Source organism: Choloepus didactylus, chromosome 4, assembly GCF_015220235.1.
Source record: "Choloepus didactylus isolate mChoDid1 chromosome 4, mChoDid1.pri, whole genome shotgun sequence".
Taxonomy (NCBI): Eukaryota; Metazoa; Chordata; class Mammalia; order Pilosa; family Megalonychidae; genus Choloepus; species Choloepus didactylus.
In genome coordinates, this window is record NC_051310.1 from 51,927,502 (window position 1) to 51,939,991 (window position 12,490).

A 12,490-nucleotide genomic window follows, 5' to 3' on the forward strand; every position below is an offset into this window, starting at 1 on the left:
GAAAAGTCTACTTCTCACATCTGTCTCCCATCTGCCCAGTAATCTCACCTTCCATAGATAACCAATGATTAAATTAGTTTCTAGGGCATCCCTCCCAAGTTTCTTCTACTTTATTTTTCCATCTTACTTCTCTTTCCCTCCCTTACTCAGCTACAGTCACACTAGCCTCCTTGTTGTTCTTCATGTATGAGAAGTAGGCACTTGCTGATGCCTGAAAAGCTCCTTCTCCAAATATTCTCGTGTCCTGCTCCCTTACTTCCTTCAGGTCTCTGCTCAAATGCTGCGTCATCAGCAAAGCCTTTCTTGACAATTCTATATAAAACAGCCAACATCCCTCCTCTTCCCCCTTCCAACAATCACTTTTCTTTCCCTTTTCCTTTACCCTTGATTTATTTTTCTCTACATAATTATCAACATCTGGCACCCTAATTGTTTACTCATTTAGTTGCTTCTTCTCTATCTTCCCTTACTTGAATGTAAGCTCTACAAAAGCAGGGATTTTATCTGTTTTGTTCACTCTGTATCTCTAGTGCCTTGAACCATGCCTGTATTCTAATAGGCATTAATATTTGTGAGATAAATCAAATAACTTCTTGAAGCATATTCACTCTGTTCACCTTTGTGTAATCTTTGCTTGATGGAAAACTACATGGATGACAATGGAAATTTTTAAAATGCGTCTTCATGTAAACTATGGACTATAGTCAATAGCATAATTATAATAATATTGTTTCATCAACTGTAACAAAAGAATCACACTAATGCAAAATGTTAATAATAGGGAAAACTGTGTGCGTGAAGGTGGCGGTATATGGGAACTCTACTTTCTGTGTGATTTTTCTGCAAACCTACAACTGCTCTAATAAGGAAAAGTAAAAAACATGATGTCATTGTTGAAGTTTTGCTGTTATATTTTATTAAGCATTGTTAGAGAATATATTAATATCTAGCCCTCCAATGACTCTAGACATCTGGTAGGAGGCAAGAACTCTAGCCATTTGCTCAGTATTGCAAGACAGTTCATTCCTTAGATTGGGGTTAAGGGTGAGGGTAATTGCATCTTTATAAAAAGAGAAGAAAGTTTGGAACTTGGGAATAAATCCTCACTTAGGCTAACAAGAGAAGAGAAACATGAAGTTACATGGATACAACATTTCTATGTTGAGATGATGGCCACAAGGAAAGGATGGGGGGCTGTGTGAAAATCTGCATGCTTGGCACATACTAGAAATTAAAAAAAACTATTCGGGTGAATAACTGAATGAACAAATAGGGCAAGTAGGGTGGCTCACTGGGTTGGAAAGGAATTAGAAATGTAATGTGAAAAGACTATTGGTAAACATGGTGAACTCCTGTGAACTCCATTCTGAAATTATAGATCTTTTGTTGGCATGTCAAAATGGCTCCCTTAGCGGGCGGTTCACTGTCCGTGGCAGCCCAGGAACACTCTCTTCAAGATTTCAGAGATGCTATGGCAGTATGGGTGGATCCTCTTACACTTCTGGGAAACTCCAAATCATCTTTAACTAGAGTAAAATCTACCTAATTTTTGACATACTACCTTCAATCCTGGATATGTTCTAATTTTGATATATAATATCCTAAATGAGAGGAGTTTACTTGTTTCATTTCCAATTTTATTCAGGCTTTATTATTAGTTTTTGTATACATAGCACTCTTCCTATTATTGTCAATAATTTTTCAGTGTTACTTCCTTTTGTATAGAGTTTTATAGTTTTGTATCTATTTTAGGGTAGATTATAAACAGTGTTTCTCTATTATTGCACTTTCCAGTACTATCTTCAAAATTGAGATTCTAGCATTAATATTATTTGTACACTTTTATGTGGCATTCCCAGCTCAGGTGAGCAAAAATAGATTTGGCAGTAATAACTGATCTGATCAGATAATACTACCTAATGTATGTGGATACCATCATAAAGAAATTTTTAATTCATCAAACTTAAGCCAAAGATACCTGATTAGGGATACACTTACATCTGCCAGTTCCTTGATTTGCTTTGCTGACACATCAAATGTGTCAAGTCTTTGAAGGCAAGGCAAGTGATACAAAACATGTGTGGAATAATTACACAGCAGACAAACTGGATTGGTTTTATACTGAGGATCATTCAGACACAAATCCTTTAAGCAATGCAGCCTGGTTAAGTTAGTGAGGTCCTAAAACAAGAGCAATGATAATGTTCAATTAATTAATTGTGGCTGTCCATTTCTAAAGGAGGTATTTGAACACATAAAATCACCCATAATCTGATGTAATACATTCTAATTATGCATTAAAAGTGATTTAGATGGCTAAAATATTCTTTTCTAGTGAAAAATGCTACATATATGAAGAATGGGTTTACATTAATTAAGCAGCAGAATTTACTCAACTATGCATTTTAAATATAAAAGATCAAAGAATATTTGCTAAAGAACATATTCCAACTAGAACCTTGGAACCAGTCACTTGAGCACATGGATCCATTAAGACAACTTTCCCTACTTTGCACAAGCCCCTTTGCTAACAATTGTCCCCAGTGTACCCGTAGGTCCTGCTTCCTTCACTCCCATTCCCCACACCTACCACCTAAGAACACTGCTCTCCATTTTCTTCTGCCTCCAGATCTGCTCAACTTATCAAAAGCTATGGGATCTCTGCTCTATTATGAACAAATATCATAGAATTTCTAATTTTTAGTTTTTTTTTCTGTGAATGTTCTTCCTACCCATGAAGGTCAATTTTAACCCAGCATTCTCCTGAGGGCCGTACTTTCTTCATAACTGTCTCCTATGGAGGGTGAGGGGTGATAATGCACTTCCAGACCAATGTTTCTCCTATCTTTATTGGACATCTTTTATCCTGAAGTTTAAGTCATTATTTACACTTTCCACTATTGTCATCTGGCTCTTCTTAACCCTTCATTTTTATCTTTCCTTATTTAAATCCTAACACTTTATGGTTTAGCCATATGGAACCACTTAAAGTTTTGGGAATGTGCCAGACCCAAGGGGGCATTCATGCTGCCACTTTTGAGTGGATTAAACTTTACCCCAATTTTACTTCTTAACATCTCTTTATCCTTCAGGACCCAGCATTGGTGTCATCTTCTCTAGGAAGAAGATGTTTCATCCCCTGAGGTTAGGGTAGATGCTCTCCCTGTGAGTTCTTTTAGTCACTGGGCTTGGCCTTGTTAAAGAATGTATCACACCCTATCACCAATTGCTTATGCACCGCACAACTCTGTAAGTCAAGGGTCCTGAAGGTCATTAGCCCTGGATCTATAAAATAAGAATGGTTTTACATTTTTCAAATGTTGGAAACAATAAAGAAGAATATTTAATTAAATTGAATGCTGAATGATTATTACTTTCTAACAATCTCTAAGACATGATTCCATTTTCCTCAATACTAGCATTACCGAGGTGGTGCCTGGGGGTTTGTGGGTAAAATGGTAGGGTCAAATTTGAAAGGATGCAATTCTTGTTAAGGTAGTCAGAATCAGGATTAAGAGAAATCCAAAGTAAGAACCAAGATGCCCAAGTTCTGAAAATGAAATACAAATGGAATGGGAAACAAGTATTGAATTTGGTGACTATTAGAGTCCAAGAGTAAGACAGGGTCAGGTGACTGATGTGTGTCCAAACTCTCCTGGACAGTGAGATCTTGGGTCACAGGACTGACCTAGGGTTAGGGCTGGGTTCATGGTGGGAGTGGGACTAAGCAGAGTTGGTCTAAAAGGGAGATTTCTGGACAGAACTGCAAATTCTGCAGAGGCAAGGAAAGTGAACCACCAAACTGCTCCCAGCAGTAAAGATGCTCCTTTGATTACTGGGTGGATAGGTTACATTTGACCATTAGTCTGGGCTAGGAGACAGTGGGTGTGAACTATGAAGACTGGCATGGAATTCCCTATCCCCCACCTATACTCACATGTCAAATGACATTGAATTTCATTGAAAATTAGTGTTGTGGTGCCTGGTGTGGACTGAAGGCTGACATAGAAGTTATTCCATCACCATGAGGATAATATCTCATCATGGTGGGAGTAAAGGTTAAAGATAAAAATCTAGGATAATAGTATTTCAGGAATATTTCTAATATGAGGGCACTAAAAGTTTCTGTGAATCTTGCTCAATGTTTTTATGATAAATAGTCATCAACTATAGAGAGCTTTTTTTTTAATATTGTGCCCTAAAATGAATTTTCACAACAGTCCTATTTTTATCCCCAGTTTTTGATGAGGAGATTGAAGTACAAGAAGTTAATTTAAAGTAATATTAATAATAAAAACATCACATCTGTTGAGAGTTTGCTGTGTGCCACTCACAATTCTGAGTTTTACATTACTTCACTTAAACATCACAACAACACTTTGATATAGGTGCCTATATTATCCCCATTTTTACAGATGAGAAACTGAGGCTCAGAGAGTTTACATAATTTTCCCAAGGTCACACAACTAAGTGGCAGAGCAAGGATATGAATCCAGATAGCCATGACCTTAATCACCATATTATGCTAGAACCAAAGAATATTTCTGCCTAAGAAACCTATGCTCTTTTTTCCCCACTTTTTTTTATTGTGATTGTTCACATACCATACAATTACCCAAAGATTCAAAGTGTACAATCAATTGCCCCCAGTACCATCACACCACTGTGCATCCATCACCATAATTAATCTTTTTTTTTATTTTTATAACACTTCCATTACTCCAGAAAAGAAATAAAGACAAAAAAAAAAAAAAAGGGAAACTCAAATCCTTCAATATCCTAAACACCCTCCCCCATTGTTGACTCATAGTATTGGTATAGTACATTTGTTACTGTTTATAAAAGAATGTTAAAATACTACTAACTTTAGTATATAGTTTGCAATAGGTATATATGTTTTTCCTATATGCCCCTCTATTATTAACTTCTAGTTGTAGTGACATACATTTGTTCTGTTTCATGAAAGAGATTTCTAATATTTGTATAGTTAATCATGGACATTGCTCACCACAAGGTTCACTGTTGTATACATTCCCATCTTTTAACCTCCAACTCTCCTTCTGGTGACATACATGACTCTGAGCTTCCCCTTTCCACCACATTCACGCACCATTCAGCACTGTTAGTTATTCTCACAACTTGCTACCGTCACCTCTGTTCATTTCTAAACATTTAAGTTCAACCTAGTTGAACATTCTGCTCATAATAAGCAACCGCTCCCCATTCTTCAGCCTCATTCTATATCCTGGTAACTTATATTTCATGTCTATGAGTTTACATATTGTCATTAGTTCCTATCAGTGAGACCCTGCAATATGTGTCCTTATGTGTCTGGCTTATTTCACTTGGTATATTGCCCTCAAAGTTTTGTCATCAACCCATTTTTTTTTTAAGATGGTTTTGTTCACATGGCATACATTCCATCCTAAGTAAACAATTGATGGTCCCCTGTATAGTCACATATTTATGTGTTCACCACCCTCAGCACTATCTATATAAGGACATCTCCATTCCTTCCACACAGCAGGAGGAAGAGTCAAAGAAGATAGACAAAAGAAAAAGAAAAGAGAAAGAGGGAAAGAAAAAAACATGACAGCTAGGAAGCAGCAAAAGGAAAGATAACCTTAAACTAAAGTAGAATAAAGAGTCAGACAACATCACAAATGCCAAGAGTCCCAGACACCTCCCTTATGCCCCCCTCTTACATGCATTTAGCCTTCATATATTGCCTTTGTTACAGTAAAGGAAGCAAAATACAATGATTCTGTTAATTATAGTCTCTAGCTTATGTTGAGTATTTCCCGCCCTCAATACCTCCCTATTTTTAACACCTTGCAAAGTTGACATTCATTTGTTCTCCCTCATGAAAAGACGTATTTGTATATTTTATCACAACTGTTGAACACTCTAAGTTTCACTGAGTTATACAGTCCCAGTCTTTATCTTTCCTCTTTTCTTCTGGTGTCTCACATGCTCCTAACCTTCCTCTTTCAACCATATTCATAGTCATCTTTGTTGAGTGTACTTACATTGCTATATTACCATCACACAAAATTGTGTTCCAAATCTCTCACTCCTGTCTTTTCCTATCTGTCTGTAGTGCTCCCTTTAGTATTTCCTGTAGAGCAGGTATCTTGTTCACAAATTCTGTCATTGTCTGTTTGTCAGAGAATATTTTGAACTCTCCCTTGTATTTGAAGGACAGTCTTGCCAAATATAGGATTCTTGGTTGGTGGTTTTTCTCTTTTGGTCTCTATATATCACACCACTTCCTTCTTGCTTCCATGGTTTCTGCTGAGAAATCTGCACATAGTCTTATTAAGCTTCCTTTGATGTGATGGATCGCTTTTCTCTTGCTGCTTTCAGGATTCTCTCTTTGTCTTTGATGTTTGATAACCTGATCATTAAGTGTCTTGTTGTAGGCCTATCCAGATCTCTTCTGTTTGGAGTACGCTGCAATTCTTGGATCTGTAATTTTATGTCTTTCATAAGAGATGGGAAATTTTCATTGATTATTTCCTCTATTATTGCTTCTACCCCTTTTCCGTTCTCTTTTCCTTCTGGGACACCAATGACATGTACATTCCTGCATTTTGTTTTGTCCTTAAGTTCCTGCAGTCATTGCTCATATTTTTCCATTCTTTTCTCTATCTGTTCTTTTGTGTATAGGTTTTCAGGTGCCTTGTTCTCCAGTTCCCGAGTGTTTTCTTCTGACTCTTGAGATCTGTTTTTGTATGTTTCCACTGTGTCTTTCATCTCTTGTTGTGCCTTTCATTTCAGATTCTGCCAGTTGTTTTTTGAACTTTTGATTTCTGCCTTATGTACACCCAGTGTTTTTATAGCCTTTATCTCTTTTGCCATATCTTCCCTAAACTTTCTGAATTGATTTAGCATTAGTACCTTCAATTCCTGTATCTCAGTTGAAGCATAAGTTTGTTTCTTTGACCGGGGCATAACTGCATAACTTCATTTTTCTTAGTGTAGGTTGTAGTTTTCTGTTGTCTAGGCATATGGTTTCTTTGGTTACCCCAGTCAGGTTTTCCCAGACCAGAACAGCCTCAGGTCCCAGAAGGAAGAAATATTCAGTATCCAGTTTCCCTGATGGTGTGTCTTAGAGCATTGACACACCTGTGCTTTTCTGCCCAGCAGGTGGTGCCTGTCAGCCTGTCATTCTAGACTGGTGTAAGGAGGTGTGCCCCATGGCTATTTTCCTCCAGACTCTGGCGTCTGGTTCTGAATGGAAGGTGGGTAGTAGAGCTTGGCACCACCTTCTTCCTCTTAGGGAAGATACTACCCCTAGAGAGAGGTCATTTGCATACAAATAGATTCTTTGTTTCTCTGCCTCTACTATCTCCACCCTTGTCTGGGTCAGAATGCTGTGAGTTTAAAATGGCTGAGGCTTTCTCTACTGCAGAGCACTGCGAGCAGAAAACAGCTGAGGCTTTCTCCACTGAGCTGCCCAGGTTGAGAGAGAAAGGGACAGAAAGCCCCCTTTCAGGGTCAGTCTACAGCTCCTAGATTCACCTGTTGGCCAGAGATAGCACCCGATCCTTTGGGCTCCCCGTCCCGAGACAGACACGTCCCCTGACTCTCCAAGGTCAATTGTCACCAAAAGCCTCTGTCTGCTTGTTGCGGATTCATAGTTTGTATTGAGCAGTTAACATTTGTTAATTAAAACCCCAGCTAGAGCTGGGCTGAGGTACATTCACTTGTTCAGAAGTGTGCGGCTCTCTATCACAGCGAGGCTTTGCAGTTCAGGCTGCTGTGAGGGAGGTGCTCTCGGCTTGGGTCCACAGTTTTTGCTTACAGATTTTATGCTGTGATCTCGGGCATTTCTCCCAGTCCAGATTGTTGCACGATGTGTGGACAGTCACGGTCGTCTCCCAGCAGTTATTCCAGATCTTTTACCTGTTGTTTCTGTTTTTTAATTAGTTGCTCTGGGGGGACTAACTAACTTCCACTTCTCTCTATGCCGCCATCTTCTCCCTCTATCAAAACCTATGCTCTTAACCACCATAAGACTGCCATGGCTAGCCAGGATGAGATAGGGGCTCCTAAGCAGTTTCTTCACAAGGTAACCTACTAACCTCCCAGCATTCTGTACCTATCTCCTCCAGGCTCAGCAGCCACACAGGGGTTCTAGTTCCTTGAATTTGCCATGCTCCTTTCTATCACTTAGGGCCTTCAAACATGCTATAACTTTTGCCTGTAATGCCCTTTTCCCTAGTCCACTCCTACTCATATTTCATATATTAGTTTAAACATTACCTCCTCAAGGATGCCTTGTCCTGACCCCCCAAACATGGTTAAGTTGCCTTTTTATATGTTCCCACAGCACTCTGAATTTATCCTTCATAGTTCCCTCTGATCTCTTCTGCAATTTTAACATTTAAATTTAAGCATAAAGCTTTGTCCAAATTTCACATTATTTTCTTGGGATAGATTCCTAGAAGGGGAATTGATAGGTCAAAGGATATACACACTTTTAAAGAATTTGGTGTATATTGTCTAAATGTTTTCTAGAAAAGCTCTACCAATTTAAACACCTACCAAAAGCATATTAAAATCCATCTTACCCAAGTCCTGCTAGCAAAGAGTATGTCCAAACAATCTTGATTATTTAAAATATGATTAGTTAAAAGTATTAACATGTTCTGTAAACCTACAACTTCTCTAGTAAGGAAAAAAATTATAACATCTTAAAATTTGTATTTCATGAATTTACTAGCCTTGGGGATTTCTATTCTATGAATTATCTGCTAATTTGTCTTTTTTTCTGCTGGTGTCCTGGATCATTTTTTTCTAATTGATTTAAAATAACTCTTTTAATAGTAAGAATATCAATCCTTAGCCTACTATATTCACTGAAAATAAAATTTTCCAGGTGTTTTGTTTGCCTTTTCATTTTATGATGTGTTTAAAAGATAAAAGTTAAAAATGGTTAGTTTGTAGTTAGTGTGACTTGAATAGTCAGTAGATCTTAAGCTGGCAGAACTGTCCCTGGCTGTTGCCTGTGACATGGGCCCAGTCCCTGCTACCATCCTCTGAGTGTCTCTTGTTTCAATCATGGCTTATTCTCCACATGTCTAATTTGATTCCTTATCTAATGGCCTCAAAGTTGGGAAAGACAATTAGCCATTGGCCTGAGCACTCCACTTTCTTGCAGGTATGCCAAGAATGCAAGTCTTGAATGTTTTTTACCCATTTCTCAGGGTTGTGTTTGCAGTGAGCAACTTAGAGGGATGAGGCAATGTCTCTTGCCAACCCTCAGCAAAGATCAGGATTGCTTCTGGCTTGCTATCAAAGTGGCAGAGTCCCCCAATTCAGTGTTGCTTGGCTGTGATGCAAACCCACTTCATACACATCACCCATCTAGGGCCAGCAGTGTCACCCTCATGGGACTTGGAAGGCATGAGGAATCAAAGCAAACCAGCATCATGCTTTTCTGTTTGCTGTGTCATGACTAGTAAAGTCCTTTGCCTTTGACTCAAGAGTCTCATGTCTTCTGCTAGCATCCACGAAACAGTAACATGCTAGGTTGTTAGCTGGCAAATAGGGTAAAATCCCAGACCATTCACAGTTCTTGATACTCAGTGTCTGCCTTAAGTTTCTCTTCATCACAAGGATTCCCATCTGCTTGCATGGCCAGGTGCTTGCTAGCCCAGTTCACTAATGAGCCAACTGGTTAAGGGCCAGTAAGCTATCAAACCTACTGCTAAACACACACTAGCCTGGCAGATAGGGTCCCGTTACTATGACTCTTCCTCAAGACAGGGCCTGGAATAAGCCTGGTTGCTTCCACGACAAATCAAGGCACGTATTTCTGTTCTTTTCATCCCTGACCTCTATATTGTTTGATACTGTGGACCACCTGTTTAAAGTTCTCTTATCTTTCAGCATCTGACATAGCATCTGCCTGTCCTCAGCTTCTCTGATAGCTCTTTTTCCATTGCTTACAAGCATCTCCCTGTTTTCCAATCTCCTAAATTCATGCATCTTCCAAGAACACACATTTCATTTTCTATGGCCATTTCATTCATATGAAACGTCTTCTAATGATTCTTAAATTGACTCTGGCTGAATTTCAGCCCCTCATTTCCAACTATCTACTAAAACTTCACCTGGGTGGTCCACTGGTACTCTACAACCAAATACATTACCTTTCCTCCCAAACAAGCCACTTTTCCTGATGTGTATATTTATTGTTAGTGACATTATCTTCTTGAACTCACTGAGAACTGTAATCCCAGATGTGTTTTTGACTCTCTTGCTCCTCACATTCTACTAGCTACCAACACATGCAAATTCAAAACCTATAATGTCCTAACTGGTTTTTCTGTTTCCAACATACCCAAACTAATAAACATTACTTCCAGATTACTATCCTTAAGGAACGTGTCTGATCACAGCACTTCCTTGCTCAAAAACTTCAACAACTCACCATTGTCTATAGAATACAGTCCACATTCAAAACCCAACTGAGTTTCTAAACTTAACTTCCAGTATTCCTACATATACTCTGTACTCCAATGAAACAGTGATGCTGCTCAAATATACCCCTTGCTTTCTTACCTCCTTTGAGCATACTGTTCTCCCTCTTACAGTTCATACCTTCCCAGTATCCAAACTATCCTCCTGCAGTGTTTGTTGAAATTCTATCCTTCAAGGTTCATATCAAATATTTCCTCTTGATTTTGACCAATAAAGTAAAATTTGTATATTTTTTTTTCCAGGTTTCCATATTCTTTTTTTCCCTTTCTTTTTTTAAAATTTTATTTTGAAATAAATCCAAACTTACAGCAACAGTTGCAAAAACAATACAAAACCCATACACAGGACTCCCAGCACACCACGACCCCCCTCCCCTGATACCCTGATCCACCAACTTTAACATCCTGTCACACTGCCATTTCTTTCTTTTCCTCCCTCCCACCCTCCCTCCCTATCTATCATCCATCATCTATCGCTCTATCTTCTGAACATATGCGAGCAAGCTGCACACATCCTTGAACAAACAACATAATTCACATATACAATTCCCATGAACAAGAACATTCTTTTATGCAATCCCATTAAATGTAGCTAAGAAGTTCAAGAAATTCAACACTGATAAAAAGCTTATATTCTATATTTCCTTTTTTTTTTCCCTCATGTCCCCACCGTGTCCCTTTGAGCCTCCACTCTTCCATCCTCAGATCCCATCCAGGCTCATCCTTGGCATTTAATTGTCATTGTCTATTTAGACTGTCTTTTTCTTTTTTTTATTCTTTTTCAATTGTGGAAACACATATACAGCCTAAATCTTCCCATTCCAACCCCTCCCTAGCATTCCATTAGTGGGATTAATCACATTCAGAATGTTGCAACGCCATCACCTTCCCACCATCCATTACTAGAAATTTCCCTTCACTCCAAACAGCAACCTTACACTCATTTCTTAACTCTCCATTGCCCCTTCCCCTACTTCTCGTAACCGATACTCTAGTTTTCATCTCTGTGGTCATATTCTCTGACAATTTCTTTGTGTTTACTGTGGGGCTTAAATTTAACATCTCAAATCCATAACAATCTTGTTTTTCTTTGATACCAACTTAACTTCAATAGGACACGTAAACTATGTTCCTATACTCCTACATTCCCCCACCTTTATATAGTTCTTGTCAAAAATGACATATTTTGCATTGAGTCCAAGACCACTGATTTGTCATCAGAGTTTATGTATTTTATATCCTGTAGGAAGTAAATAGTGGAGTTACAAATCAAAAATTATTGACTTCTATTTGTATTCCATTGTGATCAGAGAATGTGCTTTGAATACATTCAGTTTTTGTTTTTTTTATTTAATTTATTGGGGCTTGTTTTATGTCCCAGCATATGGTCTATTCTGGAGAAAGATCCGTGATCACTAGAGAAAAATGTGTGTCCTGGTGATTTGGGATGTAATGTTCTATATATGTCTGTTAAAATTCTATCTCTCTCTCCTTTCTTTGTTTCTTTGTCAGTAGGGCTCCCTTTAGTATCTGAAGTATCTTTTATTGGCAAAATCTCTCAGCATTTGTTTGTCTGTGAAAAATTTTAGCTCTCCCTCAAATTTGAAGGAGAGTTTTGCTGGATAAAGTATTCTTGGTTGGAAATTTTTCTCTCTCAGAATTTTAAATATGTCATGCCACTGCCTTCTCACCTCCATGGTGGCTGCTGAGCAGTCACTACTTAGTCTTATGTTGTTTCCTTTGTAAGTGGTGAATTGCTTTTCTCTTGCTGCTTTCAGAACTTGCTCCTTCTCTTCAGTATTTGACAGTCTGATCAGAATATGTCTTGGAATGGGTTTATTTGGATTTATTCTATTTGGAGTTCACTGGGCATTTATGCTTTGTGTATTTATATTGTGTAGAAGGTTTGGGAAGTTTTCCCCAACAATTTCTTTGAACATCTTTCTAGACCTTTACCCTTCTCTTCCCCTTCTGGGACACCAATGAGTTTTAAGTTTGGA

The 12,490-nt window shown here is 38.3% G+C and overlaps 1 protein-coding gene across 1 annotated transcript in view; it reads right to left on the reverse strand.

The window, feature by feature from the left end:
- LRRC9 (leucine rich repeat containing 9) overlaps positions 1 to 12,490 on the reverse strand; it is a 150,237-nt gene that overhangs the window by 117,108 nt on the left and 20,639 nt on the right. The window contains exon 7 of the mRNA XM_037832601.1: positions 1,999 to 2,181. Within this exon, the coding sequence (XP_037688529.1) occupies positions 1,999 to 2,181 (183 nt within the window). The remainder of the gene's footprint in view (positions 1 to 1,998; positions 2,182 to 12,490) is intronic.